The sequence below is a fragment of the Mobula hypostoma genome, chromosome 2 (genome assembly GCF_963921235.1).
Source record: "Mobula hypostoma chromosome 2, sMobHyp1.1, whole genome shotgun sequence".
In the NCBI taxonomy this organism is placed as follows: domain Eukaryota; kingdom Metazoa; phylum Chordata; class Chondrichthyes; order Myliobatiformes; family Myliobatidae; genus Mobula; species Mobula hypostoma.
The window spans coordinates 145,967,644-145,981,957 of NC_086098.1; the positions used below are offsets into that span (position 1 = coordinate 145,967,644).

General features: G+C 51.8%; 1 protein-coding gene across 1 annotated transcript in view; it reads right to left on the reverse strand.

The window, feature by feature from the left end:
* Positions 1–14,314, reverse strand: part of cmtr1 (cap methyltransferase 1) — an 87,086-nt gene that overhangs the window by 13,946 nt on the left and 58,826 nt on the right. Inside the window, exons 11-19 of the mRNA XM_063040847.1 lie at positions 8,840–8,972; positions 8,305–8,484; positions 8,048–8,104; positions 4,760–4,817; positions 4,227–4,295; positions 3,068–3,199; positions 1,590–1,715; positions 1,124–1,215; positions 602–670 (exon numbers count right to left, since the gene is read on the reverse strand). Of these exons, the coding sequence (XP_062896917.1) occupies positions 602–670; positions 1,124–1,215; positions 1,590–1,715; positions 3,068–3,199; positions 4,227–4,295; positions 4,760–4,817; positions 8,048–8,104; positions 8,305–8,484; positions 8,840–8,972 (916 nt within the window). The remainder of the gene's footprint in view (positions 1–601; positions 671–1,123; positions 1,216–1,589; positions 1,716–3,067; positions 3,200–4,226; positions 4,296–4,759; positions 4,818–8,047; positions 8,105–8,304; positions 8,485–8,839; positions 8,973–14,314) is intronic.

A 14,314-nucleotide genomic window follows, 5' to 3' on the forward strand; every position in this document is an offset into this window, starting at 1 on the left:
CCACCCACATTCCCCTCCAATACCCAGCCTCCTGGCCCCCACCAGTCCTCAGCATCACCCATTCCCTCCGCTCCCACCAGTAATCAGCATCACCCAGCCCCTCAGCCAGCACCAGTCCCCAGTGTCACCCATTCCCTCGGCCCCCACCAGTCCACAGTATCACCCATTCCCTCGGCCCCCACCAGTCCCCAGTGTCACCCATTCCCTCGGCCCCCACCAGTCCCCAGTGTCACCCATTCCCTCACCAGTCCCCAGTGTCACCCATCCCCCCACCAGTCCTCAGCGTCACCCATTTCCTCGGCCCCCACCAGTCCCAAGTGTCACCCATTCCCTCGGTCCCCACCAGTCCTCAGTGTCAGCCATTCCCTCGGCCCCAACCAGTCCCCAGTGTTACCCATTCCCTCGGTCCCCACCAGTCCTCAGTGTCACCTATTCCTTTGGCCCCCACCAGTCCCCAGTGTCACCCATTCCCTCGGTCCCCACCAGTCCCCAGTGTCACCCTGTGCCTTGACACCATCCTCAGCATCAACCAGCCCTCAAACCTAAGCATGCTCAACATACAGACCGCCCCCCCCCCCCACCCCTAGTCTGTGCCACTTACCGGATGGGGTTCATGTCGGGTCGGCTGGGTTTGGACACAGCCCGCACAAACTTCTCTGCCATCTGGATCCTGAAACCAGACAGCAGGCAAGGTCACTGGAGGGGCTGCATGATATTGAGGGGTCATAGGGGTTAGGGGTTAGGGGCAAGTGGAGGGGGAGGGGTCACTGGCTGGGGTTATGGGAGTGCATGGGACTGATCGCGGGCTGGGGTTACAGGTTGGTGCAGGCGTGTGGGCTGGGGGGTGGTGGTGGGAAGGTGAATAGGTCATGCTTTTGGGGAGGAGGTCACAGGCTGGGGTCACGCGGGGGAGAGGTCGCTGAATGGGGTCAGGCTGGGAGAGGGTGTGGCGGGGTTTCGGGCCGGAGGGGAAGGGGGCCGTGGCAAAGTGAATAGGTCACAATCTTGGGGAGGTGGTCAGAGGGTGGGGTCAAGCAGAGAAGGGGGGTCACAGACTCTGCGGACATCTCCCAGAATACGCCCCCACGCAAACGAGACCTCCCCCCGGGTGCAGCCCCCCCACCTCTGGTTGAAGTGCTGCTCGCGGATGTCGGTGCCATTGAGGATCAGGGCGTCCAAGATGTGGATGGAGCTGGTGCGGCGCTGGGCCTTGCCCTGGAACCAGAGCACAGTCACATGGAGAAAATCACCCCTCCCCGCCCATTTCCTCCCACAGTCAATCTGCTGTCCTACCCTTCCACCCCATACCAGTCACCCCCAGACTCCAGAACACACAGTTATCCTGGGGAAGCAGCTCAGTAAGCTGTGTCCCATACCCTCTCACCCACCCCCACCCCCATCCTGGCCCTCCCTGTGTCTCCCCTCACCTCTGCTGCCTATCCCACATCTTGGGTTCTTACCCCACCCCATCCCACTCACCACGCCCCTCCCCCACCATCCAAACCTCCCTCCTCACAGTCCCTCCACCCTCTGGCCCTCACATCCCCCTCCACCATTTTCAGCCTCCCTCCATTTCCCCTGCCCCTCACCTCCCCCTTCAGCTCCTGGATGATCTCCACCAAGAGCACCGTCTCCCTCGGCAGCTCCGTCCGGAAATTCTCCAGCTTCCTCCACCGCATCGGCTTCTCCCCATCCCACAGGTAGATCTGGGACTTCTGTCCGAGAGAGACCAGAGTCAGACCACTCCCCCCCGGGCACACACCCACCATCCCACTCTTCTCCCAACCTCCCTCACATACTTCCACCTCCCACAGGGAGAGCTGGAACTTCTGTCCAAGAGAGATTAGAATGAGACTGCCCCCATCCCTCTGCATCTTTCCCCCCAATCCTCCACCAAGCAATCATAAGACAGAGGGGCAGAATTAGGCCATTCGGACTATCGAGTCTGCTACACCATTCCATCATGGCAGATGTGTAACCCCTCTCAACTCCACTCTCCAGCCTTCTCTCCGTAACCTCTGACGTCCTGACTAATCAAGAACCTTTCAACCACCACTTTAAATATACCCAATAACTTGGCCTCCGCAGCTGTCCGTGGCAATGAACTCCACAGATTTAAAACCCTCTGGCGAGAGAAATTCCTCCTCCTTTCTGTTCTAAATGGACGTCCCTCTATTCTGAGGGGCTCCAAGACACACACATTATAGGAAACATACTCTTCACATCCACTCCATCGCCTTTCAATAGTTGATAGATTTCAATGAGATCCCCCCCCATTCTTCTAAACTCCAACCAGTACGCTCCCAAATGCTCCTCATAATTTAACCCTCTCACTCTCGTGAACAGCCTCTGATCACTCTCCAATGCCAGTACATCTTAGATAAGGAACCCAAGATGGCACATAATACTCCAAGCGTGGTCTGACCAGTGCCTTATAACGCCTCAGCATCACATCCTTGCTTTTATATTCTAGTCCTCTCAAAATACTCTATGCCTTTATTCCTTCTACCACACTGCATGACCGTACACTTCATAACACTGTATTCCATCTGCCATTTCTCTGCCAATTCCCCCAATCTGCCCAAGTCCATCTGCAGATTCCCTGTTTCCTCAACACTACCCGCCTCTCCACCCACCTGCATCATCTACAAACTTGGCAACAAAGCCATCAATTCTGTCATCCAAATCACTGGCATAGAATGTAAAAAGAAGCGATCCCGACAGTGACCCTTGCGGAACATCACTAGTTACTGGCAGCCAACCAGAAAAGGCCCCCTTTTGCCCGCTCTTTGCCTCCTGCCAGTGAGCCAATCTCCTATCCATGTTAGTATCTTTCCTGTAATATCATGGGCTCTTACCTTATTAAACAGCCTCATGTGTGGCACACCCTCCCACTGGGAAACATCTCACCGTCCCTTAACAGTCCTTGGGTCGAAACCCTGGATCTTCCCCACACCCACCAACACCAAGCATCCTCATCCCTGGTGGCTTGACTATTCCCCCCTTCTCCACAGGATTCCTTCCACCCACAGAGTGACCTCCCCACCTTCCCTGTGCCCAGACTCACCCCCGCTCCCAGCAGGAAGTACTGCTCGCCCCCAGCGACCAGGCAGCGGTAGTTAAGGAGGTGGCTGATCCGGTGGATGGTCTCAGTTGTCAGTGGTGTTGCTCGGTGACCAAAGGTGTCCACCTCACTACCCTGGGAAGGGAGGCGAGACAGCAAGGGTGGCGGGTGGGCAGCAGGAAATGGACAATAGACCCCTGAGACCTCCCTACCCTCGTTCCCCATCTTTACCACCCACCCATTTCTCCAGCTTCCTGAACATGCCCTCTCTCCCCCAATCTGCGACAACCACGCCCAGCCACCCAACACCCACCCCACTCTGCACAACCATTTCTAAGCCCCAATATCTCCTCCCCACCACTTACACCACTAACATCCGCTACCCTCCTCTTTCCCCCACACACCACCCCCAATATCCCCTCCCCTTTCCCCACCACACACCACCCCCAACATCCCCTCCCCCTCCTCTCTTCCCACCACCCCCAACATACCCTCCCCCTCCTCTCTTCCCCACCACACACCACCCCCAACATCCCCTCCCCTCTCCCCACACCACCCCCAACATCCCCTCCCCTCTTCCCCACCACACCACCCCCAACATCCCCTCCCCTCTTCCCCACACCACCCCCAACATCCCCTCCCCTCCTCTTTCCCCCACACACCACCCCAACATCCCCTCCCCTCCTCTTTCCCCCACACACCACCCCAACATCCCCTCCCCTCCTCTTTCCCCCACACACCACCCCCAACATCCACTACCCCTCTTTTCCCCATTACATACACCACCCCCAACATCCCCTCCCTCTCCCCATCCTTACACCATCCCCAACCCCTACCACTTACATCCCCAACATCGCCCCCTCCTCTGCCCCATCACTGACACCAACCCCCTGCCCCTCCCCTCCCCTACCACATATCCCAACATCGCCCCTCCACCCTATTGGTTACACCACCCCCAAAATCCCCTCCCCTACCACTGACACCACCCCATCGCCCTCCCTTCCACTTCTACCCAAACATCACCCCTCTCCCCCAAACATTTCTTCCCCTTTCCACTCACCCCACACCTCTCTGCCCCCACCACATCCCCTACACGTTCCCTCCCTCCCCTCCCTCTCACTCAGGCCACCCCTCATATTCCCCCTCCCCACGGCCAACCCACCTGGATGAGCTGCAGGAACCTGGTGCGAGGGTCTGTTGAGCTCGGAGCCACTCGGGCCTTGTCCGGGATCTGGGGGAAGACACTCTTGTCACGGATGGGGGGCGTTGTGAGGGGAGTAGATCAGTGGGGGAGAGGTGGGAGCGGCTGCCGTGTGGGAGGGAAGGTTCACTTTGGAGGGAGGGGTCACTGGGGAGCTGAGGGGGAGACAGGTGTGGGAGTACAGGGTGGAAAGCGAGGGAAGGTTCAGCATTGCTAGAAGAGGAGGGTGAGGGGAGACAGGTGTGGGAGGAAAGAGTGAAAAGGTGGTGGGAGGGGGGTGTCACCGGAGAGGGGAGGGGGAACCAGGTGAGCGAGTACAAGGTGTTGGAAGGGGGTTCGGGGAGTGGTTCATCAGGAAGGGTGAGACAGGCAGGTAGGTGGAGGGAAAGTTCGGCATGGAAGGGGAGGGAGGATTAACCGGGGGGAGGCTGTCGCGATCGGTTGTGGGGAGAGGTAGCCGCGGAGACAGGGAGGGGGTTACCGAGGTGACTCACCCCCCACAGGGTCAGGCACTCCTTCCGCAGGTCGGCTTGTCGCAGCTCGTTCAAGTTTCTGTGGGGAGACAAGGGGCCAGTTACTGAGTCTGCCCTGTTGGTCAAACGTCCTGCTGCCCCCTGCCCCTACCTGATGATGACTACATCTGCAGGAAATGTACCCAACTTCAGCGCCTGACTGACTAGGTCAAGGAGCTGGATGTGCTCAGAATCATTTGAGAGGATGAGGACATTATAGATGAGACTGCTGGTGAGGTGGTCACACCCAGAGATCAGGCTTTGGAGGGTTGATGGGCAGCCATCAGGAGAGACAAGGGGATTAAGAAGTCAGTGCAGGGTTTCCCTGTGGACATATTCCTCAGCAACAAGTACCGCTGGTGGAGGGAGGGGTGGTAATTACGGCAGCAGCAGCCGGGCTGGTGGCCCTGTGGCTGGCTGTGAGGCTCGACAGGGAAGGGTAAAGTCAGTCAGTGCAGTAGTTATAGGGGGCTTGATAGTCAGGGAGACAGGAAGGAGATTCTGTGGCCGCAAAAGAGATTTAAGGTTGGTGTGTTGCCTCTTGGATACGAGTGTCCAGGATGCATCGAACCGCCTGCAGGAAATTCTCAAGGGGGAGGGTGAACAGCCAGAGGTTGTGGTGCATATTGGCATAACATAAGCAACATGACACAAGCACAGAAAAAGGGGAAGAGGTCCTATGCAGTGAGCATATAGAATTAGGAAAGATGCTGAAGAGAAGGACCTCTTTGAGGTTGTAATCTACAGATTACTCTCAGTGCCACAGGCTAGTGCAGGTAGGAATGGGGTGATAGCACAGAAGGATGAGTGGCCGAGGAGACGGTGCAGAGGACAGGGTTTCAAATTGTTGGACAACTGGGACCTTCTCTGGGCAAGGGGTGACCTGTGCATCTGGACTGGAGGGGAACCGATATCCTGGTGAGGAGGTTTGCTGGTGCTGCTCGGGAGAGTTTAAACTGGTTTTGCAGGGGGCTGGGAACCAGAGCACCAGGTCAGTAAGTGGAGGATCAGACCGGAAGGTATATGTCAAGGGAAAGTATTGAAAGGTAAAAAATCAAAATAACAGGTATGGTGGGTTGGATAGTTTGAGATGTGTATATTTTAATACTTCGAGTATTATAGGTAACAGAGCATGGATCAGTACATGAAACTAAGATGTCGTAACCAATCCCAAAACTTGCTTGAGAGAGGGGCAGGAATGTACCAGGTTTTTGGAGTTTTAGAGAAGATAAAGAAGTAAAAGAGAGTGGTGTGAAGTTGCACTACTAATTAAGGACAATATCCCCAGCTGCACCCAGGACAGACATGATGGAGGGTCCAGACACAGAGTATATTTGGGTAGAACTCGGGAATAGGAAGGGAGAAATCACACTGATGGGATTGTACCTCAAACCCCTCAACAGCCACTGGGGCATTGAGGAACAGATACATAATTTGAGTAAGGAAATGTGTAATAATAATAGAATTGCTGTCATGAGGTTTCCAACTTCCCTAATTTAAACAGGGACCTTCTTAGTGCAAGGGGTTTAGATGGGGCAGAATTTGTTAAGTATCTAGGAGAGTTTCTTACATCAAGATGTAGATGGTTCAACGAGAGGAGGGGCTGTACTGGACCTGGCGTTGGGTAATGAGCCTGGCCAGGTGACTGACCTTTCAGTGGGTGAGCAGTTAGGGAACAGTGAAAATAACTCCTTAACTTTCAGGATCGGTATAGATAGGTATGGTCCTAGTCTGAGAGCTTTAAACTGGAAGAGGGCAAATTACAAGAGCATTAGGCAGGAACTAAGTCAATAGGGAACACCATTTTTTCTGTCAAGTCCACATCAGACATGTGGAGGGTGCTTAAAGATCAATTGCACAGAATATGAAAAGGTATTCACATTAGAAGGGAGGACAGGGATGGAAAGATAAGAGAATCATGGATGTCCAGAGTGGCGATAAATTTAGTCAAGAAGAAAAATGAAAAGTGTGTAAAGCTTCAGGAGTTAGGAGCAAATGGAACACACGAGGAGTATAAAGAAGCCAGGAAAGAACTGGAGAAGGGAATTAGGAAAGCCAGGAGGAGCCATGAAAAGTCCTTGGGAAGTTGGATTAAAGTGAATCCCAAGGCATTCTACGCATACATCATAAGCAAGAGGATAACTAGGGAGAGGGTAGGACAACTTAAGGATAAAGGGGGAACATTTGCTCGGATGCAGAGAAATGAGCAAGAGGATAACTAGGGAGAGGTTAGGACGACAAGGATAAGGGGGGAACATTTGCTTGGATGCAGAGAAATGGAGATGGAGTTTAACCCAGATAAATGTGAGATATTACACCTTGGTAGGGCAAAAGCAAGGAAACAGTACACTGTTAACAGTGCTGCTGAGCAAAGAGATCTTGGGATCCAAGATCATCGCTCCAGAAAGTGGCTACACACATCGTTACGGTGATTAAAAAGGCTTATGGAATGTTTGCTTTTATTAGTCAAGGCATTGAGTTCAAAAGTCATAAGCTTCTGTTACAAAACTTTGTAAAACTCTGGTGGGGCCACATCTGGAGTATTGCATACAGTTCTGGTCACCCCCACTATAGGAAGGATGTTGAGGCTTTGGAGAAGCCGTAGAAGAGATTTACCAGGATGTTGCCTGGTTTAGAGGGCATGTGCTATCACGAGGCTGGATAAACTTGGGCTGTTTTCTCTGGAGTGGAGCTGGCTCAGGGGTGATCTGATAAAGGTTTATAAAATTATGAGGCATAGACAGAGTAGACAGAGAGTGCAAATGCAAAGAGACTGGGACCAACTCCAACAGATGGCTGGGTAACCAATGTCTCCATATACCCCCATCTCCACAACCCCCATCAGGGAATAAATACTGATACTGTCTCCATACTTCCCCTCCCTTCAATTGAGTGGTAAACACCATCTTCATACCCTCCCCATTGGGGGGAGGGGGAAGAGGGGTCGACATCATATCCAAACCGCCCCCCATCAAGGGGTAATCACCATCTCCATATCCCATGGGTGGGCTGAAAGAGCTCATGCCCTGTCCCCGACCAACACTTCCCAAGCTAAAGAAACCCACCGAACACCAGGGTCCTAACAGTAGCCCCAGTCCCAGCACTGGCGATCACCAGGAATGCACAGAGACACGGGGGAAAGGGGCAGAGACTGTGGAGGGGTCAGAGACGTAAGGGAACAGTTTAGAGGCTGCGGGGGTCAGAGACTTGTTGGGCTGTTGGGGGGGGGGGGCGGGCGGAGGAGTCAGGGAGAGAGCGCACCATACTCACGGATCACGAATGAAGGCATGAATTTTAGCCAAAGCCTTGACCTGGAGCACAGCGTGGCTGGAAGAGAAAGGGTCAGAGAGTCAATCTCAGCCGAGATCAGAGCCACGGCCCGTGTCGGGGGTTTGTGTCCGGTGTATTTGTCAGTAAAGAGCATCGGCTGAAGGGGTGCAGAGGATCTGGGGTAAGTGGTTTGGGAGCAGGCAGGTCAGAGGGTGGGGGTGGGTTTGGAGGTCCAGATGGGGCGGGGAGCCACTCACCTCTGGTTGGAGGTGCACAGGTACTGGGAGAAGGGCTGGTGGGCTTTGAGGACAGTGAGAGGCACGAGGGAGGTGACGTCCTGGTCTGAGCCCCGCAACTGGTTCAGCTTCACGTTGACAGTGAAGAGGTACTCACGCACCGCGTCTGTACCCTCCCGCAGAGATCGGCACACGACGTACCTGTGGCAAGAGTGAGAGAGAAAAAACATCTGACAGCGGAACACATAACCCCACAACCCTTCACCATCCGCCAGCAGAGACTGGGACACCATGTATCAGGGGGAGGGGGGAGGAGAAGTGGGAAGGGGTGAAGGAAAGAATCTGACCACATTCAGCCCTCACTCCTCTCTCATGACCCTCTTGCAGAGACCAGCACACCACAGACCTGGGGAGTGACGAACCAACTGACTTGCAGATTACCACCCCTCCCCTCCCTCCATCTCATTTCCACCTGCCTCCCTCAAGCCGAACCACATGGGCCGTCACTGGGACGGAGTGGTGTCGCTCAGTGGCACAGGACAGAAGGGACACTGACCGCTCAGAGTTGGCCGGACGGCTAGTGATGGGTTTGAACAGTGACACCCTCTCGAAGCAGAGGAAGAGGAGGTAGATGAGCCCAGCGCTGAACTGTGTGAACAGGTCAAAGGTCTTGCACACAAAGTGTCCGCCTGTGGAGGAAGGTGAGAAATGAACCCTGAACTTTACGCTCACCCCAGGCCCTGCTCATCAACATCACACGACAAATAATGACCCCTGCAGTGGCTGCAGCGGGCAGCAGAGCACCTACCCAAAACACCAGCCCGTAACCTCCCACTCCCCGTATTACACCACGATCTGCAGTGAGAGACAGACCCTCACTGAGACATGCCCCATCATATTTATAGACATCTCTATTACCCCTCCAGTCTCTCCAGCGGACCTACACAGACCACATTCCCAAATCTTTGTGCTCCTCTTCCCTATCGTCTCTACCCTAGAGTACCTGCATGTACCCACGCAGACAATGCCTCTGCATGCTGCTCCGACCTGTACAGGCGACAGTGCTTCCACCAGGCCCCCACATCAGCACACACCTGCATGGACCACGCTGTATCTCCCCTCCCCTATACCTGTAGTATCTACAAAGATCACACTGTTTATCCTCTCCCCGAAATCTGTACGTACCTACACATATCACACTGTTTATCCACTCCCCTATACCTGTACGTATCTAAACAGATCACAATGTTTACCTCTCCCCTATACCTGTACGTATCTACACAGATCACACTGTTCATCCTCTCCCCTATACCTCCACTTATCTACACAGATCACACTATCCTCTACCCTATACCTGTACGTATCTACACAGATCACACTGTTCATCCTCATCCCTACACCTGTACGTCTCTACACAGATCACACTGTTTATCCGCTCCCCTACACCGTACGTACATACACAGATCACACTGTTTATCCCCTCCCCTATAGCTGTACGTATCTACACAGATCAAACTGTTTCTCCCCTCCTCTATACCTGTACGTATCTACACAGATCACACTGTTTATCCTCTCCCCTACACCTGTACGTATCTACATAGATCACACCATCCACTACCCTATACATGTACGTATCTACACAGATCACACTATGCCCTCCCCAATACCGTACGTACCTACACAGATCACACTGTTTATCTTCTCCCCTGTACCTGTACGTATCTACACAGATCACACTGTTTATCCTCTCCCCTATACCTCCACTTATCTACACAGATCACACTATCCTCTACCCTATACCTGTACGTATCTACACAGATCACACTGTTCATCCTCATTCCTACACCTGTACGTCTCTACACAGATCACACTGTTTATCCTCTCCCCTATACCTGTACGTCTCTACACAGATCACACTGTTTATCCGCTCCCCTACACCGTACGTACATACACAGATCACACTGTTTATCCTCTCCCCTATACCTGTACGTAGCTACAGAGATCACACTGTTTATCCCCTCCCCATACCTGTACGTATCTACACAGATCACACTGTTTACCTCTCCCCTATACCTGTAGGTACCTGCACAGATCACACTGTTTATCCGCTCCCATATACCTGTACGTAGCTACAGAGATCACACTGTTTATCCCCTCCCCTATACCTGTACGTATCTACACAGATCACACTGTTTATCCCCTCCCATATACCTGTAGGTATCTACACAATAACACTGTTTATCCCCTCTCCTATACCTGTACGTACCTACACAGATCACACTGTTTATCCCCTCCCCGATACCTGTACGTACCTACAGAGATCACACTGTTTATCCCTTCCCCTATACCTGTACGTATCTACACAGATCACACTCTTTATCCTCTCCGCTATACCTATACGTATCTACACAGATCACACTGTTTATCTCCTCCCCTATACCTGTACGTACCTACACAGATCACACTGTTTACCTCTCCCCTATACCTGTACGTACCTGCACAGATCACACTGTTTCTCCGCTCCCATATACCTGTAGGTATCTACACAGATCACACTGTTTACCTCTCCCCTATACCTGTACGTATCTACACAGATCACACTGTTTATCTCCTCCCCGTACCTGTACGTATCTGCACAGATCACACTGTTTATCCTGTCCCCTATACCTGTACGTACCTACACAGATCACACTGTTTATCTCCTCCCCATACCTGTACGTATCTGCACAGATCACACTGTTTATCCTGTCCCCTATACCTGTACGTACCTACACAGATCACACTGTTTATCCCGTCCCCTATACCTGTACGTATCTACACAGATCACACTGTTTATCCTCTCCCCTATATCTGTACGTTGCTACACAGATCACACTGCTTATCCCGTCCCCTATACCTGTACGTATCTACACAGATCACACTGTTTATCCTCTCCCCTATACCTGTACGTACCTATACAGATCACACTGTTTATCCCCTCCCCTATACCTGTACGTATCGACACCTATCACACTGTTTATCCCCTCCCCTATACCTGTACATATCTACACAGATCACTGTTTATCCTCTCCCCTATACCTGTATGTACCTACACAGATCACACTGTTTATCCTCTCCCCTATACCTGTACATAGCTGCACAGATCACACTGTTTATCCTCTCCCCTATACCTGTACGTACCTACACAGATCACACTGTTCATCCTCTCCCCTATACCTGTACGTACCTACACAGATCATACTGTTTATCCCCTCCCCTATACCGTACGTACCTACACAGATCACACTGCTTATCCCCTCCCCTATACCTGTACGTATCTACACAGATCACACTGTTTATCCCCTCCCCTATACCTGTACGTATCCACACAGATCACACTGTTTATCCCGTCCCCTATACCTGTACATACCTATACAGATCACTGTTCATCCCCTGCCCTATACCTGTACGTATCTACACAGATCACACTGTATACCTCTCCCCTATACCTGTACATATCTACACAGATCACACTGTTTATCCCTTCCCCTATACCTGTACGTATCTACACAGATCACACTGTTTATCCCCTCCCCTATACCTGTAGGTATCTACACAATAACACTGTTTATCCCCTCTCCTATACCTGTACGTACCTACACAGATCACGCTGTTTATCCCCTCCCCGATACCTGTACGCACCTACAGAGATCACACTGTTTATCCCTTCCCCTATACCTGTACGTATCTACACAGATCACACTGTTCACCTCTCCTCTATACCTGTACGTATCTACACCGATCACACTTTTTATCCCCTCCCCTATACCTGTACGCATCTACACAGATCACACTGTTCACCTCTCCTCTATACCTGTACGTATCTACACCGATCACACTTTTTATCCCCTCCCCTATACCTGTACGTATCTACACAGATCACACTGTTTATCCCCTCCCCTATACCTGTACGTATCTGCACCGATCACACTCTTTATCCCCTCCCCATACCTGTACATATCTACACAGATCACAGTTTATCCTCTCCCCTGTACCTGTACGTACCTACACAGATCACACGGTTTATCCTCTCCCCTATACCTGTACGTCTCTGCACAGATCACACTGTTTATCCGCTCCCCTACACCGGACGTACCTACACAGATCACACTGCTTATCCCTTCCCCTATACCTGTACGTATCTACACAGATCACACTGTTTCTCCCCTCGCCTATACCTGTAGGTATCTACACAGATCACACTGTTTAGCTCTCCCTTATACCTGTACATACCTATACAGATCACACTGTTTATCCCCTACCCTATACCTGTACGTATCTACACAGATCACACTGTTTACCTCTCCCCTATATCTGTACGTATCTACACAGATCACACTGTTTATCTCCTCCCCATACCTGTACGTATCTGCACAGATCACTGTTTATCCTCTCCCCTATACCTGTACGTATCTACACAGATCACACTGTTTACCTCTCCCCTATACCTGTACATACCTATACAGATCACACTGTTTATCCCCTCCCCTATACCTGTACGTATCTACACCGATCACACTGTTTATCCCCTCCCCTATACCTGTACATATCTACACAGATCACAGTTTATCCTCTCCCCTGTACCTGTACGTATCTACACAGATCACACTGTTTATCTCCTGCCCTATACCTGTACGTATCTACAGATTACACTGTTTACCTCTCCCCTATACCTGTACGTATCTACACAGATCACACAGTTTATCCCCTCCCCTATACCTGTACGTATCTACACAGATCACACTGATTATCCCCTCCCCTATACCTGTACATATCTACACAGATCACAGTTTATCCTCTCCCCTGTACCTGTACGTACCTACACAGATCACACTGTTTATCCTCTCCCCTATACCTGTACGTACCTACACAGATCACAGTGTTTATCCTCTCCCCTATACCTGAACGTACCTATACAGATCACACTGTTTATCCTTTCCCCGACACCTGTACCTATCTACACAGATCACACTATCCTCTACCCTATACATGTACGTATCTACACAGATCACACTGTTTACCTATCACCTATACCTGTACGTATCTACACAGATCACACTGTTTATCCTCTCCCCTATACCTGTACGTCTCTGCACAGATCACACTGTTTATCCGCTCCCCTACACCAGACGTACCTACACAGATCACACTGCTTATCCCTTCCCCTATACCTGTACGTATCTACACAGATCACACTGTTTCTCCCCTCGCCTATACCTGTAGGTATCTACACAGATCACACTGTTTAGCTCTCCCCTATACCTGTACATACTGTTACGAGAATACACATAAAATTAAGATGTTTGCTGGCCTGGGCTAGCATCAGTGGCATCAGCAGTTGGTCTGCCACCTGCCCTCAGGGGAAGGAGAGATAAGGAACAATGGAGCAGCGTCTGGAGATGTGTAATGAAGGAACGGGGGAGAGAGAGAGCTGTCTGGAGCGGCTCCCCTCTTTGAACCTTGAACTGTTTGAAGTGATGGACAGGCGATACCCCAGCAGGGGGATAAAAAGGGACAGGTTCGCTAAGACAGGGACACACACGCCACCCGAGGTAATGAGACCCTGGAAGCGGTGCGCCTCTCACGAGTGGGTGAGAAGTGCCAGACAACGACCAGGGTGGAAAGGTACGATCAGCGGGAACCCGGTGTGTGTCCGCCCTTGCCTGGGTGCCGGGTTCACTGCAGAGGATCGACCGCATCTGGAGGAGGGGTCACAGTCGGTGACCGCAGGTGACATCACCAAGGACCCGCCCAAAAGCTGTTTGTGAGCCATCTCGCTGGTCTGTGAGTGAAGCAGTGTTCTGAATGATCAGTTGTTCCTATTCTATCTCTCTCTCCCCCCACGTTGTCCCTCGCCATGGCAACAATTACTGCGAACTGAACTGGACTGAACTTTGAGTCATTTTGAAATTGGTCATTTACCCCTAGACAACGATAGAGCTTGATTGATGCTGTTATCTTAATTCTGTGCACATGTGTGGTTATCACTGTT